Here is a 26,305-nt window from a genome sequence, read left to right on the forward strand (position 1 = left end):
AAACAGAAAAAGCTGAAAACACGAAAACAGCAAAACTTTAAAACTTTACACAAAAAAACAAACATTAACATGTTCCACTATCACTGTACAACTGACCAGATCTATAAAGACAACTCTATAAAGATAGGCAAGCATGAGAAGTCTTTTGTCTTTCTTTCTCCTCTTTTCAAAGTGAAATTAGGGGGCGATCGTGGCTCAAGAGTTGGCAGTTCGTCTTGTAATCGGAAGGTTGCCAGTTCGAGCCCCGGCTCGGACAGTCTCGGTCTTTGTTTCCTTGGGCAAGACACTTCACCTACCGCCTAGTGGTGATGGCCAGAGGGGCCGATGGTGCAATATGGCAGCCTCGCTTCTGTCAGTCTGCCCCAGAGCAGCTACAACTGTAGCTTGCCTCCACCAGTGTGTGAATGTGAGAGTGAATGAATAGTGGAATTGTAAAGTGCTCTGACAGTCTTGAAAAGCGCTATATAATGCAATCCATTATTAATATAAATTCAGAATTTTACACATTAAATAAGTGTACCCTTACTGCTTCCTGAAGAATTAAAATCATAAATAGCAGCCAGGTGCTGATAATACAATACACACGGTTGACTGATCAACAGCGAGTGTGAGCAGCGCTATAAAATTATTGGCAGTTTGCTGAAGCATTCAGGTGTGTTAACACAATGCTACAGTCTTTGCAGGAGTTCACATCTCAGCAACTTCACTCAAAGTCAGCAAAAAACACAGGAGCTAAATCTCAAAATCTCTCTGCAGGCAGATGGGCAATCCCCCGAGTGGAGCGCGCACCAAACTCTGCTGCACCATAAAACCGCCTTTAGTGTGTTATGTTCAAGTTCATTACAGTAAAATAACAAAGAGTCAGAACAATTCAGTTCCTTCCCATTTTTATTTATAACGGCAAATCACAACAACAGTCACCTCAAAGTGCTTTACACGGTAAGGTAAAGACCCTGAAATTATACAGAGAGATATTATTGTAGGGTACAAACATGCGTGGTTTGTTTGGAAGGGTTGCCTGGAGACAGCCTCTTCTCTCTAAAAAGAACACGGTAACGTGGCCTAGGTTTGCAAAGTTGTATCTTAACAAACCACAAGACTTCAGGAACAATGTCTTTTGGACAAATAAGACCAAAGTAGAAATGTCTGACCATAACACAGAGTGACGCCAAACAGCAGGACAAACACCTCGTGCTAACTGTCAAGCCTTAATGGTGGGGCTTTTTAGCAGTAACGGGACCAGAGCACCTTGCCGTCAAGAAAATTACCATAAACTCATCTGTATACCAAAGTATTCTAGAGTCAGTTGTGAGGTGTTGCTTTTCTGACAACTGAAACTTTGTCACAACTGGTCATACGACAGAACAAGGTTCCTATGCACGGCAGCAAATCAGCAGCAGAAGGACTGAAAAGGGAAAAACTCAAGATGTTGCGATGGCCCGGTCAAAGTCCAGACCTCAATCTGACTGAAATGGTGTAGTTGAACCTTAAGGGAGCTGTGCATAAACAAATAATAAAGTGATACAGAGAAGTTATTGTTGCTAAATGTGGTGATCCAAGCTAGTGAACACACTTTTCATAGGACTACGTAGAGTTCCATACAAATATTCCTTTTTACGTGACCTCCAATAATTAATACACAATATTACCTTAAAAAGAAGGTCCCCTTTTCCCCGTCTTTGACTCACTATGGACACCATACTGCACTTACAAAGACTTCAGCTTCAGCTCTTGTTTTAATGTCACCTGTGCTGTTGAAGAGAATGCAAATTTAGCAGCACTCAGTTGCAGGTGTTTGTTTCCAGTCATGCATGCTTGTGTAACTGTTTGCCATAAGGTGTGTCTGCAGTGATGCATGCACTTGTCTTTGCCTATATGTGAGGCTTAAGTAGGAAAAAGCGGCTGCCTGGGAGGCAGACTAAAGAGGGCTGAAACATGCATGAAGTGCTGTGTCTGAAGTTAAAGGATACCACAGGGGTCTCACTGACATGCCTGCAGCAGCAGGGACAGCAGCAGGCATCTGATTCTGCGTACAGCAACGACACCCTGAACCCTACACCACCTGTCCCCTTCTCGTCTAAGAGACAGCGTGTTCTCTCCTTTTAGGTCCTGTGGTGGGAGGTAGGGAGGAAGCCGGGTGGAGGGTGAATGGGTGGCTGGGTGGGCGGGTGGCTCGACTCCACAGAAACCCTGTCCTCTTCTGATACCGCTGCAAGCAAACGATTTAGCATTACATGATACAGGAGCCTAGCTATTTCATAAATAAGGCCTGCTGCCTCTTCCCTTGTCAACATCTTGTTGCCGGCCACCCAAGCCAGCAAAGAGCCTGAAATAAGACGGACAGCCCGTGCAGGCAGACAGCGGGGACAGGAAGAGGAAGAGGAAGGCTTCCATCATGGAGAACTTCCTAAGGGATAAAGATCTTTGGATCTTAGGCAGTGTGTGTCTGGTGGCCACTTTTCTGTGGCGACGGCTGTGGAAATTATTCTCTACAAAGAAGAGAAGAAAGACTACATCATCTTCAGATGCAGAGGTAACAGAGTGAGACAGTAGTTTAGGTCAATGCAGCTGTGCTACATCTGCACAGGTGAATATGGGAGCATGCATGAGGGTCACTCAATCTAAACAGCACAAGTGTAAACAGTAAGAAATATAGAAATGGGGAAATCTGGCATCGCTCATGTTGTGGAATATGTTAGAGCCTGACAAGCTGCAGCTCTCTATTAAGCAGAAATTAAGTAACGGATGTTGTCACATTATCACTCAGAGGGATGCTGTCTTGATGCCAGAGTGATGCAATCTGATTCTGAGATTCTGTTTGTTAGTGGTGATTGTTGCTTTGACCACGTCTGTCCTGTAAAAGAAATTTTTATATCAATTAACCTCCAGGTAAAATAAAAGGGAAATGAAAAACAGAAACAAATTAGTTTTAATGATGATTTGAATAAACACCACAGTAATTAATGTGCATTAGTTAACTTTTATTTTGCACAAAATGATTTTCTGGACTTTCAGATGATTTGCAAAATTTCTGTTAATAATAAAATAACAGATTCTGTTTAATAATGTGCAGCACTGGCACCTATATGGATGATCTGAAGTGAGAAAGGCCTCCATGCTAAAAGAGCACACATGCACACACTTTGGTGGCTTGTGATAGCAGTAGCCATTGGCACTGCGTGCAGGTATTTTGATTATCATATCTTTGCAATGAAGATCCTAAAATATCTCAGCTCAGCTATGCTGGTGTTATCTGTTGGTAGTGTCTGATTTCACTCCAAGAAGAAGAGTTGTGTTTCTGATCATGTGAACGTGGTCCGCTGACTTGACTGATGAGGTCCGTTTTATAGACGGTAACTGTAAAGTGGCAGTAAGACTAATCAGCTCAGTTATCTCTGGCATCACTGACATTTTTCATCTGCACTGAGGTTGAACTGCTGACGCCCAGTCAACAAGCTGCTTTAATGAAACCCAACAACAACAATAGTATTGAGGCATGTGAAGCCACATTTCATGCCTCTGAAGGCAACGTGTGAGTGTCAGTGGAAAACATAACGTCATCATACATGCGTCAAACACATGTCACCAGGAGTGACATCTATATTGATATCCAACTGCACTTAACCCCACCACTCCATGCAGACAAGCCTATGCCCTCCACACTTAAGCATACTGTGTCCAGTAAGCCGGTTTATTATGTTAACATAATCCAGCAGGAAGTAAATGTGACCCACTCCCCATAAAGCTGGGTGCTGTGGTGCTTCGGCAGTTAATGTCTGTCAGTATCAGTTTAATCGTTTTATTGCTCTGTCTTCTTCTCCTCACACTGACCGACTACCGTTAGATTTATAGCTCTGCTTATCATTTCTACTACTGTCACAGCAACATTCAGGGTTTTTAAAGTGATTCGTAGCCTGTAGGTGCAGCGGGTTAATCCTGTTTAAAAGAAATCTGTCCACGGTGTTAAAGCAAGACAGCCCTCTGCAGAATCGAAAATATCACTGCACACCTGAATGACATTCAAGCTGTAGGAAAAGCCTTTGTTAAAACAAACTCCACTTCATGGTTTTTTCCAAACTATTTGCAATGGTCCATTCATGCCAAAGTTCACTAATTTAAATGCAATGCTTGTCTTTAACGTTGTGTTTGCACAAAAAAACAGCCAGCAGAACAAAATAATAAATAATAAAATAATAGCTACATAAACAGGGTGTATCAAAAAGAATCATGTGATTTCAAAAGGCAAAACTAAACGTAATGGACAGAAGTTTGCAGTAAATTTTAAAACAAATGGCTGAATGTGACGTTTTACATCCCAAACTTACACTGTTCTCAAGTCATCGTGTCCCACTCTGGATGCACGGCATACGTCCATACTACAGCCAAACTCATCTCATACTTCTGCAAGCAAGTCTGGAGTCACTGCAGCCACCGCTACTTACCCACAACCACGTGAAACTCATGACTCCTTTCTCGCGGTTCGTGATTCGATTGTTACCGGTGAACCCGATTAAAGTACTTTAAATGTTGGAGGATTCTTTTTCATAGACTCTATATTAAGTGTACAGTGTGTAAAATGTCACCACCATATGTCAGTAGATTGCTGATTGCAGTAAGTTATGTTTTCTTACCGTGAAAGATCCACGACAGACTCGACCACTCGTTCATGCTTTCAGCATACTTTTATTGACTGCGGTTGCTGTTGCACACAACTCGGCTATAGCTCTGCAGATCACTGCCAGACACACACCAACAACAACCACAACAGTCAGTAAGCATAGACGCTAAACGCGAGGCGTGATTTTGGATACTTTTGGAGTTCGATACAAGTAAACGAGTCAATGAATTTCACCTTTGTCCAATAACACTGATACTAAGGACATCAAGAACTTTTCTGTTGGTAAGCACTTCCATTTTTGCTGCTGTGTTTTAAGTGGTCGCTTAGTCTAAGAATTATCTCTTGCATGATGTAAGAATGTAATCAAACTGTGTGATTTTTGTGACATTCGACAGAGCAATGCTGGAGGAGGAGAAAGACAGAATGAGAAAGAGATGATGAAAATATACATGTACACATGTTCAATCAAGATATATATAGTTTGAAAGTGCAATCTGTGATCTTTAAATTAAAAGTAACTTATGAGACATATGACACCAGGACAGCTGTGATAGTACTCAGGATGGTCACATTTCTCATCCTGTTAACATTTTGTCACCTCATTGTCGGATCTTGCTGTCACTTACAGACAGGTGTGCGTAACTAAGCAAGAGATGCACGTACAGTCTTTTGCATTCTATTTAACATTAAAGGACTAGTGTTGGGACTGAAATGGGGAAAAAGCCTTAATCTAGTCTTCAACTGGAGTGTGGAAAAAAGCCTGTTTAACATAACTTTTTTCTTTTGTTAAATTTTCTATTAAACAACAGTGTGAGAGCATGAGACACAAAGAGGAAGGCTGTTCACACACCACAAACTGAAGAGTCACCACACTGGCAATGTTTTGTTTCCCTTCTCTTGCATCATTGATCATACAAAATTGCCTCAGCAGGGAGGCATTTAATTGTTTTAATTAAGTCAAAGTGTTCAAATGTGTACATTTATGTAACTCAGCTCTTTTATCATACTGACTGCTGAAAAGACTCAAGGTAGTTTTACACTGCAAGCCCCATTCTCTCAAACAGTGAGTCCAGGGATCAGCTTTTATGGGTTTAATGTCTTAAAAGCAAATTTCAGCTACAATATGCTTGGCTAATGCAATTATGAAATTCCAAATGAATTTGTATAAATATTGGTGTTACAGATCAGTTGTAGCTGATATAATAGGCAAATAAGTTAAATAATTACCATGACTTTCATGCATTCATCCATCCTCTTCCGGTTATCCAATTCAGGATCACCGGGGAGGCTGGAGCCAATCAAATCCAGTATTGTAAGTTTACAATCAAAACCAGTCATCTGAATTTGATAAGATAATTTGAACCGTGGGTTTTTGTATGAGGCTTGTGAAGAGTAAACTGCAGCTTGTGTTAATACATGTGAGTATGACTAATGTGAGAAGGGTTTCTCCAGCTTCAGATTCTCACACTCACATAGCTCAGATAAAATTAGCACACATGCAAATACATGAGGGATAGAGAAGAGCCCATAATGGTTTGAGTCTCACAGTCATGACACAATGAAAAAACACAAAGAAAAACATTCAGAACCGAGAGCCGCCTTGTTTTATAGGCTTAATTGTCAAAACTGAGCAAAACTACTTTTAGAAATAATGTAGATTCATTTTTTAGACTAATGACTTTTATATTGAAAAAGATATTTTCACATTATGCCATGTGCAAGCTGGGAAACAGTTATATTTGGTGGATACTGCACTATTGCCCTGTATCCTAAAACCAAAAACAGGCTGTTTAAAAAGCTGTTTTCTGTTAAACAGGTGTTGGGTATAAAATGGGTTTTGGTGAAACATACCCGTCCTTTTAATTCTTATTTTCTACTCGGAAGTAGACTTTTTTCCCCAGTTGTTTACTTTTCATTGTCAACAAACATAAATAAATAGACATTGCTACGGGCAAAGCTTTGTGTCAATGCAGAGCTCCAAAAGGAGTAATTTCCGTATCCATTTTCTTTCCTGTTGTATTGCTCTAACACAATGATGATCACTGTATTTCTTTTTTTATTCCTTTTACCTTTTATATTTAAATGTTGAGAAATTTCAGGGTTTATGGTGTTATCATCAAAAAATGGTGCTGATGTGTTAAACAATTGTAGGTTTAAATTTCTTTAGCGTCACTATCAGTAGATGGTAATATTGTTGGCATATACATAGAAGTGTGAGTTTATTGTACTTTGAAGTTTGAAGTGGAGAAATCTAATTATTCTTCATCTGGTTATCAAAAAGAGTTTTCTCCATGAAGGCTAGTTAGTAAGCAAATAGTTTCAGTACTATGTATTTACTTTATGTGGGCTGACCCACATGTTTATTTTGTTGGAAACACTCACTAGTTCATATTTGGCACAGTCACAACTACCAGAGCCATCTGAAAGATCTTTGGCAAGTGTTCTCATAGAGTGTATATTATTGATGCTAACTGCTTATTAATGCTAAGTGACAGACTGAACAAATACAGACTTTAACTCACCAGAACCGAAGCCCAGACGTCCTCAGCGATCTGTATACGACAGCAGGCTGTATTATTTCTAAAATAATGCTACAAAAAGCTTCGAAATGCACCACCATTGACATTTTAGCAAAGAGGTTCAGTACAGTGACTTGATCTAATCACTGGTGGACTGTTAGCACTGCAGTCTCGTTAAGAAAGCTTTGCTGTGCCTGCATGGGTTTGCAGATCTCCAGTAAATATCACTGATATGTGATGTACAGTGTGAAGAAAACTTTCATTGATTCATGCCAAAAATATACAGTACTGAACAAAAGACTTGAGGCACACCACACAGAGATGGGAACAAAATCACTTAGAAAGAAATCACATAAAAGCCTAATTTGTTATGTGAGCTTCAGTGGATTTTTCTTTGTGCGTAGGCTCTGACTCAGGTATTTGGCACTGATTCATTTGGAAAACTTGCTTGGCCAGGCCTTAAGCCTGAAGCGAAAAAATACTTTGAATGAGAGAAAATACTGCTAAAACATTCAAGTCATTTTTCATTATTGTCTTTGGGATCATTTGGATTTGTCGACACATTAGCAGATTAAAGAATAGTAGTTAAAACAACAGCAAACAAAACAGCTTCCCAGCAGTCTTTAAAGCGGGCAGATTTAGAACAACCACTGAAACCTGTCCAAAAAGCACAAAAACCTTCATTTGTTAGCCCACATAACCCAATTAGTTTTTTTAAAACTAGTTTATAAAGTCAACATGTTTATTTTTTCTATTTTTTCTTTACCTGAGAGTCAAAACAGTTTGAGTAGTCAGACTGAGTCCGTCATTATTGAGATAAACAGAGTGCAGCAAACTAATCTCAAGGAAAGTAATGGCCTGTGTTGCTTACAGTAGCAATATAAATTACATATACAACAATTATTCTATATCTAAGGGCATTTTCAGTAAAAACTGGACATTTTGCAGAGCTTTTAGACTGATTAACAGTATGTGTGTTGCTCTTTTTAAAATAGCAAATGAGTCCGTTTAAAATGTATCCCATTTTAATCCAGATTATACAATTTCCCCTGAGTTTGCAGCAGAGCACCAGCATTGACAAAATACACAGCAGAGAGAGAAGCATCATCTTAATTAGGCTGCTTTATAAAGGATGCATTGGGATGTAAAGTGCAGCATGTAATGAATGGACAAGTAAAATGAGTGTTCATGGGCTCATTATAGCTATTTAATTAAATCAACTAATCAAATATGCTAAGCACTTTAATAGAAAATGCTATGCATGTAAAATATGCTGAAAGAGGCAAAAACAAAATTAGCTAATGTTAGTAAGAGAATGCCAGCCAGCATGGAATTTCATCTCTCAGTAAAACAGATATGCGATTGGACGCTGTGTTTATGATCTGCCACCATGTACAGCAGATCTTCCATGGCAAGCACTGACTATTTGGATTTGTGCGATTAAATGTTTGTACAGGGGCATTAGGTCAGGGGTCACAGTAACCAGGGAACAGCTGGGTGCTACACTCTGACAACATGCTTTTGTTTCCAGATTCCCAAGTAGTCAACAGTTGTGCGCATAGACCAGAGACAGTCTATGGCAGAGCCGTCCATGATGGGTCTGTGATCACAGATTTCCATCTAGTGGCAAGAAGACCAAAGTGCAAAATACTTGATTTTAAAATACAGCCACCAGACTTATTTTTACATAGTGTAATTATACGATATGATGCTGTAATTAAATATCGTATAAAGATTTACACAGTTGTGAATAACCTCTGACCTCTCCTTCTAGATTAATAGATTCATCTGAAGGTCTTTCAATACTATATAGAGCTATTTAAAAGTATGTTACTGCCCTTGTTTTGTCTAAGGAATTATGTCAAAAATTATGTCACATATATTAAAATAGTTTTCAACAGAGCAAACAACAAAATCCTGCCCTTTGTGCTAATTTTTACCACGCTAGGAAAAAATCAACAAAGAAAGCAAAATGAATAGACACAAATTACAATGGTGTTCTGTTAAAAGTAAATACTGCCCAGAGATAATAATAATGATAATGGATTGGATTTATATAGCGCTTTTCAAGGCACCCAAGGCGCTTTACAATACCACTATTCATTCACTCTCACATTCACACACTGGTGGAGGCAGCTACGGTTGTAGCCACAGCTGCCCTGGGGCAGACTGACAGAAGCGAGGCTGCCATATCGCGCCATCGGCCCCTCTGGCCAACACCGGTAGGCAAGTAGGGTAAAGTGTCTTGCCCAGGGACACAACGACCAGGACAGAGAGCCCAGGGATCGAACCGGCGACAGAGAGTGAGCTGATATGGTGGACGTCTGTGTGCAGTGCTTCTTGTTACATTGTTATATGTTACTTTAAACTAGTACCTAAAAGACTATTATAGAATGATAGTGTTGCACATCCTGACCAGATCACTACAGATTATAGAAATCCATTAACATATATCTACGGCAACAGATTTAGGAAGAAGTATTTAAGTGTTTCTCTTTCACCATTTGTTTTTTTAAATCACAGCACTTACTTTGATTGCTGTCAGACACATTTATGTACCGCTGCAAACATGCAGCTTCTACTCTGTTCAATTCTGTTAAAGAGTTGGGTATTGTGGAGGTCTATCTGAAAATGATGGTGTTGCATCGTAACGTTTCCCAGATGTGACAATGTGATGAGATTGGATTGGACATAAATAGCAAATCTCTTCAGGAATGTGCATGTCTATACTTCTCACTTTTAGGGTGAGGGTCACAAGCAGGGTTTCATTTGTCAGCGGTATGTTATGAAAAAAAACACATGAAAAGCAAAAATGCTTGGTGATAATGCACGAAATGACTTCACTTCAGACTGTACCAAACAACCCATTTGTATTGAAACCATCTCTGGACGTATGATGTATCAGATTTGCTGCTTTTGCATGTTTTGGGGCATTGAAACAAAAATATGTGTCGGCTTAACTTTTTAGATCCTATCTCGCAACATTGTCTCTGCGTGGCCCTAAGCTAATAGTTAGTGTATAATAAGCCTTAAATATCCAATGATTTTGTTTCAATTTTATATGTAGAATATTTCCTTCTATAAACACTCAAAGTATCCCAAAGTAAGAAGTAGCCCAAAAAGTATTGCGGAGGATGCTCTAGGGGTCTCCAGATATTCTAAGTGCATCAACATGGTTATTGAATTACCTGTAAATACCAGAAGTGTCTCTGGTTCGTGCCTGTGGACTGTGTCTATCTGCATGTTTGCATCATGAAAATGAGCCCGAGCCCATTGGCAGCACTTAAGTAAGTGTGATTTCTGTACGAGAAAAGTTTTGATATAATAAATTTAAACCATTAGCTTTTAGTTTAGCATAAAATGGAATGTGATACAGTTTTGATATTTGACATTTGTGTGATATCACTCAGGGTTATGCATTCATGCTGTTTAGCATGTAACACGTCCACATGCTTATCCTCGCTACCCCCTGCACCACAAACACGCTTCACATACACACAAACTTTTCTGACGTAATAAAGCACCTCTGTTCTATGAAGAGAATTTTTTCCTGTCCCACTGAGCTCTGAGGCTGCTGAGAGCTAAATCTACCATCTGGTTATCATGGCAGCTAAACTGTGGAAAGAACAGACTGTCATCGGCCAGTGGTGACACATGCAGGTTTGACAGACAGAAAAGCAGCAGGTGGAGCTGCGGAGATAATATGTGCACTTGTTCCTATTGGCATCTACTCGCCAGACTTATATGGTCTATCAACAACAGAACAATCCTGTCATTAAACGCAAAATGTTACATAACCTCCTCACCTCTGCTGAACAGATCACTACAGCTTTGCATGGTGCAGGTTTAGCAAAACTTTAGTTTCAAATTGACTCATGTTGCTCCCAACGACTAAATCTCTAATAAGAAACTGTAAGGAAAAAGTGTAGATTGTGCAAAATATGTTGAAATTTTCTATTTCAAATGTACAACTATGAAGAGACGGTATCTTGGGTTTGCATACTTTGGCTGGCATGCAGGGCTGAAATAGCTTGTATGAGGGTTTTTCCAGAATTTCAAACTAAAACCTCTAAGAAAATCAAACGTTTAAATTACTGTAAGGCTAACTCACAAAATGTGTGTGCACTTTCTAATTGTTCAAAATCCATTCATTCACACTTGTGCATTTAGTCACACAGTTGGGCAGCCACCATATGTACTCTCTCTCTCTCCAGAGATCTAATGAAAGGTGAAAATGTAAAAATGAAGTCTGTGTGAAGAGTGTGCATGTGGTTCGTTACTGTTCAGGTCAAGCACACTGCTGGGTTGATGAGGACCCCCTCTCTGAATGCAACTATCTTTGGTCTCAGCAAGGTTGCGTGGTGTGAGTCATATTCATGGTATGGTGAATCTTATGTGGTTAGGGATGCCATTTGGGAGGGAAACCCTGGATTATCCAGGGGTCCCAGAGCTGGACCAGCACCCTGGAACATGCCAAAGCTCAAAGAGCCGCCACTGAGCTGTTGTCGGTGGGTCCAAAATGTCTCGTCTGTATCCCTTCCCTTCCTGGTCTAATCATTTGGATAGGAGGCACCAATTTAATCCACAAGCCCTACTTCTTCCTATGTCCTTTAAAACACTCGTCTACCTGACCCAAACTGCTTTTCAAGTATATCAGTATGGAAACAATTTGAAACAAAATATAGAAAAGGCATGCATGAATCTACTGTCACATGCACATTTATATTTTGCTGTCATTTCGAGAAACTGAAAACACATTTTAGACCATTTTTCTGTGTTCTAGTTTATAAATAAGCAAGCCTAGGAAAAAATGTTTGTCTCAAAAATATGAAAAAATCCATCACTTAAGTAAATTACCTACTTACCATGTCCCTCTTATTTCAGCTTTCCCTCGCCAAGCTACAGCATTGTTAAATATGGACCAGGTTTACCACAACAGCAGCCATCCCAAGGCGTGCATTTGTTATGTGTGACACAGACTATAATTGTGGCTCTGGGAGTGATAATGGATTACTGGAAAGCCCACGGCAGTAGAATAAGCATTATAAATTGTCTGTGTCTTCCTGCTGAGTAATTCTATATGCGGTGAGAGTGGCTAGGCTGCGTCAGCCTCATTCCCAAACTGTGCTCCTGTACCACACAGCCTCTCGTGTTACCATGTAACCTTTTCTGACTAGGGATTTCAGAGCTTGTCTGACAGGGTACAGTTAAACCTTCCACCAGACCAATCTACCAGCACTCTGCTCCGACCCTACTGGCTCTTGGCTATTGTAGTGTGGAGTCTGTGTGGAGATTTATTTAGCCATCTACTGTATCACAATTTGTCCCCACAAAAGGTAGTTGTTATGGAGTATGCAGTGATTCAGAGCTGAAGCCGATATAAGGAAATAAAGAAGTAGGGAAAAGAAAGATACATTCATATAAAATAGTGTACTGTTTACTCCCTTTTTACTTATATATTTCTAAAACAAGCACAAGATACTTTTGAGTATATGACAGTATAATATAATCTAAATAATAAAATATTTTTTTGTTGTAGCAGTATTGTTTGTTGTTGCCTGTGAAAAAATTGTTTAATGCTGGTAAAATGTATCTGGTCTGATTTTATTTTTTTGTTACACAAATAGTAGCTTTGAAAAAGATAAAGGTTTTACACAGTGCAATTATGACCACAGAGCAGCATATCACATTTGATGTTTATTTCATATAAAATATCATGGCATTCCTATTTGAGTATTCTCAAATGTAAATCAAAAAGACCGCAGTGGCAGGAAACGTCTGTGTAACCTCTTCTTCCTTTAGAAACAATAAACACTGTCAACACTCTCCATGACGGCGTGGCAGCAACTCACTGAGCTTGGGCGAAGCAAGGATCTTTGAAGGAGAGAAAGAGAAACCAAAAAAGACAGCTCCTGAAAATAATAATTTTTCCTGAGATGCAGTGTTTTTGTGTGTATGTAGCATTTTAATGGCAGCAATTCTTTTGAGTCATTACATGTGTGTATTTGTCTGCCTGTGTGTGTTTCCTATAGGTCATTGTTTAGTGGCTATGGCTAAGTGCAAAACTTTCTGAAGTTTTTCAAAAGAGATGCTTGAGATCTGTGCTAACTTGCTGTAACATATATAGTACTGAAGTTTAACAAAAGTATTCATGTAGTCAGAGCATCTTACTTTAAAATGAACACCAAGCGTACATAGAACATGTTTTAATTAATTAAAGACAACAAAAAATAAAGAGAGCAAGAGAAAGAATGGTGGCCTTGCCATCTGACATGTTAACTATAGTGTCATTCATGAATGAATCCTGACTGGATTTTCTTTAACTAGATATTTTCGAAATTGTTTTCACACAGTGACTTTTGATCACCCAGTTCTTCCCTGAGTCCAAGTTATCCGCAAAACTCCTGAGAAATACCTTTATGAAACAGGCCGTTGATACAGAGACATAAAAACCTCTTTGTTGTTGAATCTGTGGTGTTTAGTTTGTGGTGTTTCAAGTGCAAAACTATGGTGGCCCTGTGAGGCCAAATGTACTGCACCTTCAGAAAGCACCACCAAATGTGAAAATGTTCCAAAAGCACATAAAACACACATCAGAAGTTGAATAAAATAGAAGAGAACTAGTAAAAAAAAATGTCAAAAAGCACAACAGAAGCGTTTTGGGGGAAACAAAACTGTGACGGACCAGCTCCTGAAGTGACAGAAACCAAAACACTGCACTGAGATAGTGAAGGCATGAAGGAGAGGATTCACCAGTGCTGTGAAGGAGGAAAAAGATGAATGCACAATCTCTTCCATCTTTTTCCTCCTTCACAGCACTGCTGAATCCTCAGATGGAGATGGAAAAGATGGAAGATATTGTGCATTCATCTTTTTCTCCCTCATATAGTATTTTTGTCATGTTTTGTGATTATTTTTTTTTGTGAGCTTGGGCTGCATTTTTTTTCTACATCCTTTGTGTTTTATACAACTTCTGTTGCGTTTTATGTGCTTTTGCCGTTGTTTTTCTTATAATTTCAGGTGTTTTCTTAAACAGTTTGACCTCTTAGGGCCACCATACAAAGCAATTGCTTGAAAAAGCTACAAAAAACTGATTTTTCTATATGTTTACTTGCAATAATCCACTTTAGCTTGAGAGCTGTTTCTGAAGTTTCACTGAATATCGTTTTAGACCCTGACTAATTACAGTATTTTATCTTTGATTAATGTCAAACAGAGGCTCTGCAATAATCTTTATAAAGCAGTTTAGTGTGAAAACGCTTTTGCCGGATTACTGATCTCCTTCAGTAAGGAAACATGTATTTCAACCATATGTTTTGCATTCTGTCTGCACTTGCACCGTGTCCTTTATCATTCTCACCTTCAATAGCAAATAGCCACTGGGGATACAAGTGTTAACCCTGACAGCTGATGAGCTGTCCGTACTTGGGAACAGCGTGAGGAGCAGAGTATAGGTCAGGTTTTTCCGTTGTTGACAAATGGGTGCCAGTATATAGGCGCCAGCGCTTTGTCACTCAGCCTACTCCTGATAGACTGTACTGAGATGTGGAAAAGTTTGAGGTCAATGTGCAGAGTCACGTCTCAGTAGGTGGGCCTGTTCATGAATATGAACTCGTGTGTCAGCGACAGTGTGTATGTCTGTCCTCTTTAATTCTGTACAGCAACACATGTGCAGGAAGTTTCCTCTCCCACAATCCCCCTCTCCTCTGCATCAACAGTTCTTAGGTGTCAGCTGGATCACCTGTGTCCCGTTGTCTTTGTGTCCCTCACGGTGTGTGGACAGCAGGCTTATATTGGGAACCTCGGAAGTTCTTTCCACTTGGTGGCCTCCAGAGGAAACCAAACCCTTTTAAGTTTTACTCAACTTCTGTCCTTGAACAGTGTTGGCTCAGGATTAGTGAGCTGTAAAATAAATGATGACTTTTAAACTTAATGAACAGCAAATAAAAAAATCTTTAATATTCATATTTAACCATAAATACAATCAAAATAACTCAAAAATGCAGCAATACACTGCAGAAAGATAGAAAACAGTCTGCTAAATAGTCAGAATGGTGGTGATTTGGTAAAAATTTAAATGGCTCCTCTCTGCTACTCTGAGTGAAACAAGTTAGGTATAAAAAGCGATAAACTGATAGTATTTGGCAGTGTTCAGAAATAATCTCAGTCCTCTTTAATTAGTAACTTTTTTACCACTTCGCACGTGCTGGCATCCCTCCTTCAATCTTGTTACAATGTGAAAAACAAAATGAAAATGTGATTAATGGTGTAATGTGACTAAACCTGCTGAAAAATGGCACGGGCTCTTCAGATTTAGAGATGTTATGCTTTTCTTTATTGGCCCTAAACTATATTTGTTTATCTTGCTTTTTACAGCATCATATTTAGTTCAGCATTCTTGGGATTCTAACACCCGACTGAAGGGCTTTTGAAGTATCTCAAATGTCACATAGCGACCCTCCCCAGCATCCCCCACTGTACACTCGAGCCCTCAGCTCTTATCACTGGCCACCGAGTCCCTTACGTCCACAGCGGTGTTGCACTGTAATTGGGAGAACAGCCATTTGCTATTCTTAAAACTCAGCTCGGTGGTGAAGGATTGGAAGAGAGCTATCTGTTGTCCCTCCAGTCCTTTTAACTTGTCTGCAGCTTTGTCTGGCACTATGTTTTTTGTGCTAGTTGAGACTTTGTGAGAGTAACTGGACTTTAGATTAAATAAACGCTTTTTATTAGAAGCCAGATTTAGGTCAATCATGAGCTCCAGCCTTGTTAACTCTTTAGCCAAGGTTTATGATCCAAACCCTCTTCACGGGCAGAAGCCAGGTGGAAGGAAGCTTTCTCTAAATGGATCAGAAAAGTCTCAGGCTGCTTCTTCCTCTTCTTCATCATCATCCTCTTGCTCTCCTCATGATGTTGCCCTGCGATCTGTGGAAAGTCGAATGGACTTCCTGAGCTCTCAGATGGAGCGTTTGCTCAACATGCAACAGACTGTCTTGATCAAGCTGGATGGCCTGTCGCAGGATGTCAGGGGTATGGGTTTGGATCTAGCTTCAATACGTGAAGAAAGCCATGGAAAAAGCCGTGGGTCTGGGGTAGAAGCAGTATGCAGGGAGCTGCATGGGGCCATGGAGAGGGCCAGCGAGCACATGGAGAGTCAGGGACGCAGGTTGGAGGGGGTGGAGAAACTGGTGGAGGGCACCCAGCAGGTGATAAGCTTCATCGGTGAGGTGGTAAAGAGCTCCAGGTTGGTGGAGCTTCTGTTCAAACAGCCTGGACGGAAAGCCAACAGGAAGGTGAGAAGTTTAAACGACATCATGAGCAAGTTTTCCACTAGAATCTAGCAAAAGCACTTTTAAAGTTCCATCATTTTTATCTGCATTGTTGAACATGGCAGTGAAAGTGAAAGGTCTCACTGTATAGTGAGCATGGTTGCATTGGTATCCTCTTGACTGAATGTATTCATATTGTGTATATGTGACAGTTCAAATAACATTTAAATGGCAATGTTTTTTAAAACTCTGCCTTTTAACTCCTGTGAGTTTAGATATGACTCCTATGTGGCTGGTCTTGGCTCTGCTGTGCCTGCTGTAATGTTAAGTGATTTACCATTGAGACTGTGATCGGCCTCCGAGGTGTAAATGATTAATGTCACATTGGTTATCTTTCCCAGACCACGTCTTTATCAGCTTGCAGTGCAGCTGCACAGCTTCAGTCCAACAGTCGTCAAAGTCTTAATCGTTCTTAATGCCATGATTTATTAGAGAGACTCACTTCCTAGTGCTGTAACCAAATATGAATATATGTTACAGATGTGTAACACATGCAACATATATTGCATAGTTCATGCATTCATATAATCTATGGTTACACTGCTGATTCAGAGGCTTTTTTTAGATACAGGGTTAAGGAGACAGATTTGTTGCACCATATGGCGACTGTCATATATACTGTATGTAGGGATAAAGTGAATATTTCTCTTTTAAAGTGTGGAACTGATTCGAGTGATGTGTAGCATTTCAACTGCTATAGTTGAAATGCCACATATTTCCTCTTTGGCCAGAAGGAGGCATCTGCTGAGCAAGACATCAATACACTTGAGTTATGAGGGAAAACCTTCGCAACAGAAACTGCTTTGAAGCTTGTTGTCACATTATTGCACAAATGGAAATATCTGCATCTATCAGCAATTTTCCTTTCTATGAGAAGTTTCCACCTAGTGCAGGTTTTGTCCCACTTTTGAGTGTTACGCACAATGTCTAAAACCTGATCTTTCTTTCCTCTGTTAACATCCAGGCAAAGGATGATAAGGAAAAAGCCAAGCTGAGCCTGAAAGGTTTAAAGGCCCAGAAAAAGAGAAAACCGCAAGAAACGTCAGGTAAACTCAAACAAGATATTACACAATCCACAATCACAAGTTTATGCAGAGCCCACCACAAAATTTCTAAACTCGTTATCTGCATATAATACATCATAAATCTGAAATATATGTACATCATGGAATATAACGGACTTTAATATAACAGGGAGACCAGTTCAGGATTTCTGAGAATTGTTTTTGTAATATAAAATATGTGTTCTGTTTAGCATAAAAACATAAAATATAAGTAAATGATGGGAAACATATTAAGAAGGCCTTTAAAAAATGTAAATCTTATATGTAGACAAGCTATGTAATGATCCCTGGAAGTCTTGCATGGCTGCACTGCTACATCTGCTGACTTTTTGGCAGACATAAATACAGTTTTCATCATGTTTAAAGGATAACAGCATAAAAAGGGAGACAAGAGGCAGTTCAGCCTTTATTTAAATATATGAGAAATCAAACAAAACACTACAAATTCAGGCAATGAGGAGAAGAAAATGCAAAAAGACACTGAAGACATAGCAATCTGACAAAAGTGAGGGAAGACAGTATAAGAGACCCAAGTAGGAGAATGAAACGGTATCTAAATAAATAGGATACATTCACATCGACCAACATGTAAACAGTCAGAACACAAAAGGCAAAGTGAATAAAATTTAAACAGTATTTGTCTGCAATAATTCCCCATCTTTACATGTCAAGTTTGCATAATAAATTTATATATGAGCAAAATCTGAAACACAGATGACAGATCAGAATTTAGGTCTTAGCTTGACGGCTTTAATATGGATCTGAGAACCAGATCTGCACTCGTGTCTTCACAACACTCTGCAACAAACTATCCAGAGGATGATGTGAGATTTTTATCTGAATTGGGCCAGACTTATCGAGCAAGTGACCACCCAGACTAGCATAAGATGTAAATATGTGATGAGTGAATTCCATCTATTTGAGGATTATCAATCATCTGATTACATTCATTTTTAGTAAATATAATACAGCGTTTTCACCAAACATCTGGTTGTATCCGTGTGTTTTCTTCACTACAGACACCTCCTCCCTGAATGAGCCTGTGCTCCAGGAACAGGTGGAAAAGCTCAACAGGCAGAACACCGAGCATTCGCACATAAACATAGAGGCTGAGGGGGATGGAAGAAGTGGAAGACAGGATCTGGAAAAGCTGATGCTTGAAGAACCGCACACCTCTGTTGCCCAGTCAGACGAAAGGCAGGAGGAGGCTGAGGAAAGGCAGGATGAGGAAGGAGAGGGGGGTATATTTGAAGACTCTGAGCCAGAAGAACAAGAAAAAGAAGAAGAAAAGCAAAATGGAGAAGATGTTAGTCTTGAAAATCACGGAAAAGTGAAAGATGATGTGAAGACAACGCATAGAGAAGAATCATCAAAATCAGAAAAAGCCTGGATCTGCAGGGCCTCTGTGCTTCAGTATGACAGGTGTGTCTTAGCAAAGCTACCATATATCTTTATGCTACTTGCTATTAAATTCATTAAGTTAACTATTTATTTTCTTTACTTGTACTTCTTTGGATCATTAAGCCAGCTAAGAGGAAATTCTTTTGTTGGGGGAGGAAAAGGGGAACTTCAAACCACATCACACATTCATATTCTGTGCCTTCCTTTCTGAAGCTCTGAGGAGGCTGGTGATGTGGCCACTTGTAGCAAACGCCATGTCCCAGAAGAAGACCTAGCAAAAGACGACCTCAAAAAGAGCCGGGTGGAGGACAGTAAAGTGGAAAGGGCTGATGGACAGGTCGTCGAGGGAGCCGAGCAACAGGTCTCCATATCTGACCAAGCGAAGACAGAAGACGAAGGGGAGGCGGCAGAGGAAATAAAGGAGTTTATTATTGGTAAGAAAGTGTGTGAGTGCTTTTTTTCGGGTGTAGGCTGTTGCTTTCTACAACTAATGCTACGACATGTAAATGGGAGTGTTTGTAGAAATCAGGTAAGGAAAGATTTCAGGAACTTGTGTTTTGAAATTTAGGCCTCTGAATCACCGTCAGTGTCAGTCAATATATTGTATACATGCAGTATCTTATCAATGTGTATGCGAGGGAGTAGAGACCGCAGACTGACAAAGATCAAGAAGTAGTGCTGTGCAATACTGCAAATTTCAGTATCGATCCAATCCCAGGAACATGCAGGGCACTATTAGAGGAGGACAGGGTTTCATGATGAATGAGATGAATCATCATCAATCTGAAAACTAAAAACACATTTTAATGATCATTAAAACACAGTGATTTTTACTTAACACAACAAAACACACCTTTCAGCTTTAATTTATTTTTTGGGGGGGAGATGTAAAAAAGCACTTTAGGTCAACTTCTGTTGTTTGAATCTGCTATAAGCTGCAAATAAAAGATATGTGACAGTCAGCAAAAAACGGTCAGACACTTTTCATAGTGCATCTTTGAGGGTTTTTTTTTTTTTTCATTTCCAGTGCTATCCATAAAAGATGCATTTAGGCTTCATGACCTCAGTGTTTCAAAATCCTGGACTGCTCAGCACAGTATTCATGCATCCTATAGGCTCTCCGTGTAGACTCAGCTTGATGAGTTACTTTATGACATTTGCCTCTGCGTTCCTCAGACTTTAAATCAGCTTCAGTGTCATAACAGCATGCCTGTGCGAGCGTCACTAACATGTCAGCGAGCACAGCTGGCGGAGCACATAATGAGACGCCGGCATGCTGCTATTTTAAACTACTTTGTTTCTGGGTGCTGAGACCTCTTCCTCAGCCTTTCGTTCCCTCTCTGCACTCAGTAACAGTAACTTGTCTTCTCTTTGCCTTTCTTTTTCATTTCTTCTTCAGACTCAAGTCCTCCACCGCTAGCACCTTTCGACCACCGCATCGTTACTCCCAAACCCCACCAGATCGCCACCTATTACACTATCAACAGAGAGGAGGTCCTGGGAGGGTGAGGGAAACACTCAGAACATTCATCTCTCATTACAGCACTTTATTTTCATTTCGCCCAGTTACAGGCACACACTGGCACTCAATAATGAAATAACAGACGATCTCATACCCTGCGCTAATAATTTTAGTTGCCCCCCAAAGGGCAAATGGTGCTGACCCTCAGGGGGCTTTCTGATGTAACAGACCAGCGCTAAATCCTGCCTCTCAAATAGAAGATTACTCCTTAGCACGCAAACACATTTGTCAAATTACACAAGAGCATAGCCTGAATTTCTATATGAGTCAATAAACTATTATAATGTATAGACATAAGTAAGAGTCACAAACAAATTGTTATTTTGATATTTAAAAGAATTTTCAGCTTTTTAATGGCAGCTGATTCATAAAACCCCTTTGTTTAATTGGTCCGACATAAACATTAAAGAGATCCTGAACAAAACCAATCAAAACCATATCCAAATACTCTTGAGCAGCAAACACCAGCAAACGTGAAACATCATATTTCAGCGCCAGAAATATTTGTTTTTAATAATAAAATCCAATTTACAGAATGGTTGTTCTCCGGCTCTTCATCCCATCTGTCCACACCTCTAACTCCTCCGTGTGTTTGCTTTTCTTTCATTAGGGGACGTTTTGGACAAGTCCACAAGTGTGTAGAGAACTCGTCTGGTCTGACTCTGGCTGCCAAGATCATCAAAGCCCGGAGCCAGAAAGAGAAGGTGCAGCAATGATTGGCTGGTTAATGCTGAATACGAAACAGAATCCAGGTTTAGTGATGCTGCTGAGATGCCAGTTTTCTCAGACAGTCTAATACATGGTCACTTTTATCACTGCACTATAAAGGATTCGATTTTAAAAATAGACACGCTGAGGTAATGGGCATTTGTCAGCCCCATTGTGTCTTTATTTCTCTCAGTCAACTAGATATGCGGTGGAGGTCAGATGTCAGAGTATAGCTGTGTGGTTAGATTATAATCTGAAGTATTTAAAAAGCTCATTAAACTTGTAGCCAGATCCTCAAATGACCCACATGGCTGTCGCTGATGATCCACGACCAAACAGCTGGCACTTTGTGTCTGACTGTTGTCTTATTTGTATCTAACTATGCCCCCGAATGGCTGCAGCACAGGCTGCTATGAGTTGCATGCTGCTAATATAAATATTTACTTTTTAATCAAGTCCCTTATGTCTGTAACTTCTGTTTCCATTGAACATTTTAAACTGAACCACAAGCAAAAACTGCCATGAAGGATTTGATCTACCTCGTCCCTAACATACCATCTTGACCAAACCAACCTTTCTATAGCAGTCTGCAGTAGCTTAAATCATAGAAAGGACCCTGCCTGTTTGATCGCTCCAGTTTTATGATATGAGGGACCAAAGAGGAATAATTGTGATTTTGTCCGTGCAGTGAAGCAAGAGGCACTCTTGCTATTTTTGACATGCTTCAATAAGGCAAAATATAACCAGCACTTGGCTTTTAAGGTCTTTTTTTTTTTTTACAAATTCAACAGCTGATATGTTACACACTGAAAATCCTCAAGACAAGCATGACTTATTTGTGTTCATAACTTATTCCTTGTAAGCTTTAAAAATCTTGCAGACTGGCTTTTTCTTGTTTTCCTCTCCTTACCCCCAATTGGTCAAAGCAGATGGCCCCGCCCCTCCCTGAGCCTTGTTCTGCTAGAGGTTTCTTCCTGTTAAAAGGCAGTTTTTCCTTTTCACTATCACCAAGTGCTGCTCATGGCTGATTTTCTGTTTGTTGGGATTTTCTCTGTATTATTAAATCTTTAACCTACAATATAAAGCTCCTTGAGGCAACTGTTGTGATTTGGCTCTAAAAAATACAATTGAATTAAAATTAGTATAGTTTTGTCATTCATTAACTTCCAAATTTACGTGTCATTTTCCTATATGTGATTTTAAATTTGATTTACATTTCATTTCCGTCTATCAGGAGGTGGTGAGGAATGAGATCCAGGTGATGAACCAGCTGAACCACGCCAACCTCATTCAGCTATACGCTGCATTTGAGTCGCGTAACGACATCATCCTGGTCATGGAATAGTAAGTTTGTGTGTGTCTGTGACAATACAAAAAGAGCCTCTACAAACTCGGACTGGCTGTAACAGTGTCTCTCTTTGTGTGGTAGTGTGGAAGGAGGGGAGCTGTTTGACCGCATCATTGACGAGAACTACAACCTCACAGAGTTGGACACGGTGCTGTTTATACGGCAAATCTGTGAAGGGCTGCAGTACATGCATAAAATGTACATCTTACATCTCGACCTCAAGGTAAACCTACTTGAGTCTTCGCATCACAGTAGGAATAATCTCTTTCAGTATTTTTATTTATTTTTCAATATGTTACAACATTCATTTGGAGCCTAAACAGCCTAATGAAAAGACAAGTTTATAAAGTTTCAAAATAAAAGCTTCCATCTCTGTTAATGAAATAAAATTTAGGGTGTTGTCTGTGTTCTTTTCTTTATCTTTTGCACCTATGCCAAAAAGAAGAACGGCCTCTAAAACACAGTATATGTGACACCAGAATCTGTGTTCTTTTTCAGCCTGAGAACATTCTTTGTGTCAGCAGAGCTACTAACAAGATTAAAATCATTGACTTTGGCCTTGCCAGGAGGTAAGATTTATAGTCACCTCATCTTTCATGCACTGGTTTATTTGAGTATGTTTTTCTCTTATGGTTCTGGTTCCTCTGACAGGTATAAGCCTAGGGAGAAGCTAAAGGTCAACTTTGGAACGCCTGAGTTTTTAGCTCCTGAAGTCATCAACTACGAGTTTGTGTCATTCCCCACGGACATGTGGAGTCTTGGAGTCATCACCTATATGCTGTGAGTCAAGGAGTTCATTCAGTGCACACACAGAGACACAACCTGTACAGTTCCTGACATCTGTATTATTCTTAATGTCCAGACTCAGCGGCTTGTCTCCGTTTCTGGGGGATGATGACAACGAGACGCTGAACAACATCCTGGCCTGTGAGTGGAACTTTGAGGAAGAGGAGTTTAAAGACGTCTCAGATGAAGCTAAAGACTTTATCACACGTCTTCTGGTGAAAAGCAAGAGCTGGAGGATGAGTGCAACAGAGTCCCTCAAACATCCCTGGCTGTCAGACCGGAGTCTGCACTATCAACTAAATCGCAAGGTAAATACGAAATTCACCTTACCGCAAAATTTACTTTATAGTAAACAGTGAATAATACAAAATACAATTTTAAAAATGCTTCTTTTTTTTTTTAGTAAAATGCATCTGAAATATATAAGATCAAAAGTTTATTAATTCAAATATGAATGTGTACCATTCAAGTAAATTTCACTTGATTAGATTTGAACTTGTACATTGAACTTATGTAACAACATTAGATGTAAATTTTGCATGTAAGCAAATTAACCAATATGTGTGTAATATCTATTGTAAACATGAAAGGAAGACTTAAAACTGTTTGTGTTATGCATCTTTGAAGCCTGTTTGCTATCCTAATTCAAAGAGTGTAATAACAAACAGTTTTACTGGATCCTCTTACTGCAGAAAACTAAGTGCCACTCCACGCATGGTCCTCCTTCAGAGAGTAAGACAAGTAAGAGATTTTTGTCTTCATTTTCCTGTTAGCTTATGTATAAATGTTTTAAATTAATTTTCAACCCAAAGAGCCTATTGTAGGACAGTTTCTCAACTTTTCTTCTATTAAGCCAAACATATTGTTTGCTTCCCTCTTAGAAACTATGTGAGACCCTCGGCATGCCTTTTGATAATGAAAGGAGCTGGAGCCCAACACTGGACCAATGCTGCTGTACCTGTGTATGAACTTGATAACTACTCTCCTCCATCCGTCTTCTGCATCGCTCCATATCTTGCAGTTCTGACTCCAGATAATGTGATGCACGGTAATAATAGACACTCCTATTCTGTAGTGTCTGAAAACACTGATGATGAAGAACCCAAACTGTTGGACACATAAAGGCCACGTGACCTGTCTGCTTCCACATATGTGACAGATCAGCTGTGTATAGCATCAAACCATCATTGTTATTCATCCACAGTTTGTCATATTGTCCTGTTTTCTTGCATGCTTTGCACTTTCTTCATTTATTTTCTCTAAGAGTCAGAAAACATTTTTAAACACAATATAGACTGAATTCTCTTATTTGAATAATATATTTTTTCGATTTTTTTTCTTTTAATTTACAAGTCTTATAAAAACGAAATGTTTTTTTTCTTGAACATAACTTTAAGTATATTTAGAATTTGATTGAATTTGAAGTCATAGCTGATTAATTTATTTTGTGTACAGCACAGCACTGCATACCCTCACTTCCCGTTGAGGAGTGACAAAATGTTAGTGATCAGTGAACCAGTGAATATATCTTGGTTTGTGCCATCGTTCACCCTAATTTTTAAGCCCGCATCACCTTCTGTATGCATTTATGCCGCCACCTTGTCTTGCTTCGGCAGTTTGGAGTAGCCCTTTCACCTTCCATGAAGGCATAACGAACAACAGAATACTACCTGTGAATAATATATATATATATATATATTCATGACTGAAGTGGATTCTTATGTTCATTTATTTACTGGTTCAACACCAGAATGTACTTGAAGAGCTTTTATTCAATAAGTGATTTTTTTTCAATGGAGAAGAGCAGGATTTAATGTAGATATGCACAGATGGTAAGTGCATCTGTGCAGCTCAGTTTGACGGAGAGCCAACAACAGAGCAGAGAAGACACCAGCCATTGCTTTGTCATCCCTTTCAAGGAGATGAAAACTGAATGTGACTTCAACGCTCAGTTGTTTGCTTTTCCATTTGGAAGCAGAAAAGCTCTGTGAATTCAATACTTGTGCATTTGAATTTATTATTTCTTTTTCAGGTTTTCTTGTGCAATTATGAGAGATCAGTAATTATGAAATATTATTATGTTAATAAATAACTCACACCAGACAACATTCATAGTGCATCTTACTTACTGCGTATTTTTGGAAATTGAAAAAGAAATATGACAGTAAAGATACTTCTGCTTTGGAATTTGCTTTGATTTTTTAAAAGGTTCTAAAGTAGGGCACCCCTGTTGCTCACAGCAGAGTAGGTAACCCATGTAACAAAGCCTCTAGTCCTCAATACAGTGGTCTAGGTCCCCCCTTTCCTGTCTTGTGTACGCTGTCATATCTATAAAGATAAAGAAGGTACAGCAAGCACTGAAGCCACTGTGTGACTTGTCTCAGGTAGGTCAAAGTCAAAAGCCTTTACTTGGCACTGGTTCTGTACATACTGGTTCTGGCATTTCAAGACCCAGTTAGAGCTTGCTTTATTTAAGCATTATGCAATTCTGTTATTCCAGCTTAATGTACTTGAGTTGGACCAACTTAATTAATTAATGATGAATCAACTTATTTACTGCACTTGAGTCCAACTTAATTTGATGGAAATGATCCAACTCATGCAAATTTTGTTAGGCCAACACAAATACAAACAGAAGTGTGAATAGAAAGCCATTTATTAATGAGGAAATCCTTTCCACGATTATTTAAGTTCACGTAAAGGGTTATTTTTAGGAGTGTTCAACAAAGTCTAGAGTCTGGTTAACATAAAACTTGTCATGTGCATCTTTCAATTTTATGGATTTATAACAAATTTCACATACAGCAGCTGCTTCATCCATGCTCTTCCACTTATTACGGGTAGCCTGAAGTCTATCCCAGCTGTCGAGAGGCGGGGTACACCCTGGACAGGTCGCCAGTCTATCGCAGCGATAACACCGAGAGACAGAAAACAATTTGCAATCACATTCACACTTATGGGTAATTTAGAATAACCAATTAACCTAAACACACTAACTGCATGTCTTTGG

At 39.5% G+C, this 26,305-nt stretch overlaps 1 protein-coding gene across 3 annotated transcripts in view; it reads left to right on the plus strand.

Annotated features, from left to right (window-relative positions):
• The window catches only part of mylk4b (myosin light chain kinase family, member 4b), a 34,861-nt gene extending 9,460 nt beyond the window's left edge, over nucleotides 1-25,401 (plus strand). The window contains exons 1-13 of one of the 3 annotated variants that reach the window (XM_040046465.1): nucleotides 2,169-2,533; nucleotides 17,431-17,512; nucleotides 18,550-18,952; nucleotides 19,145-19,365; nucleotides 20,331-20,436; nucleotides 21,064-21,157; nucleotides 22,396-22,505; nucleotides 22,591-22,732; nucleotides 23,008-23,078; nucleotides 23,161-23,289; nucleotides 23,372-23,603; nucleotides 23,988-24,036; nucleotides 24,177-25,401. In XM_040046465.1, the coding sequence (XP_039902399.1) occupies nucleotides 2,396-2,533; nucleotides 17,431-17,512; nucleotides 18,550-18,952; nucleotides 19,145-19,365; nucleotides 20,331-20,436; nucleotides 21,064-21,157; nucleotides 22,396-22,505; nucleotides 22,591-22,732; nucleotides 23,008-23,078; nucleotides 23,161-23,289; nucleotides 23,372-23,603; nucleotides 23,988-24,036; nucleotides 24,177-24,187 (1,788 nt within the window). In that variant the 5' untranslated portion in view covers nucleotides 2,169-2,395 and the 3' untranslated portion in view covers nucleotides 24,188-25,401. Of the gene's footprint in view, nucleotides 1-2,168; nucleotides 2,534-15,218; nucleotides 16,431-17,430; nucleotides 17,513-18,549; nucleotides 18,953-19,144; nucleotides 19,366-20,330; nucleotides 20,437-21,063; nucleotides 21,158-22,395; nucleotides 22,506-22,590; nucleotides 22,733-23,007; nucleotides 23,079-23,160; nucleotides 23,290-23,371; nucleotides 23,604-23,987; nucleotides 24,037-24,176 lie in introns of those variants that run through there. The other 2 variants (XM_040046463.1, XM_040046464.1) reach the window with 2 other exon arrangements.
• The last annotated feature ends 904 nt before the right edge of the window (nucleotides 25,402-26,305 follow it).

This window comes from Simochromis diagramma, unplaced genomic scaffold, assembly GCF_900408965.1.
Source record: "Simochromis diagramma unplaced genomic scaffold, fSimDia1.1 OVJJ01000553.1, whole genome shotgun sequence".
NCBI lineage: Eukaryota > Metazoa > Chordata > Actinopteri > Cichliformes > Cichlidae > Simochromis > Simochromis diagramma.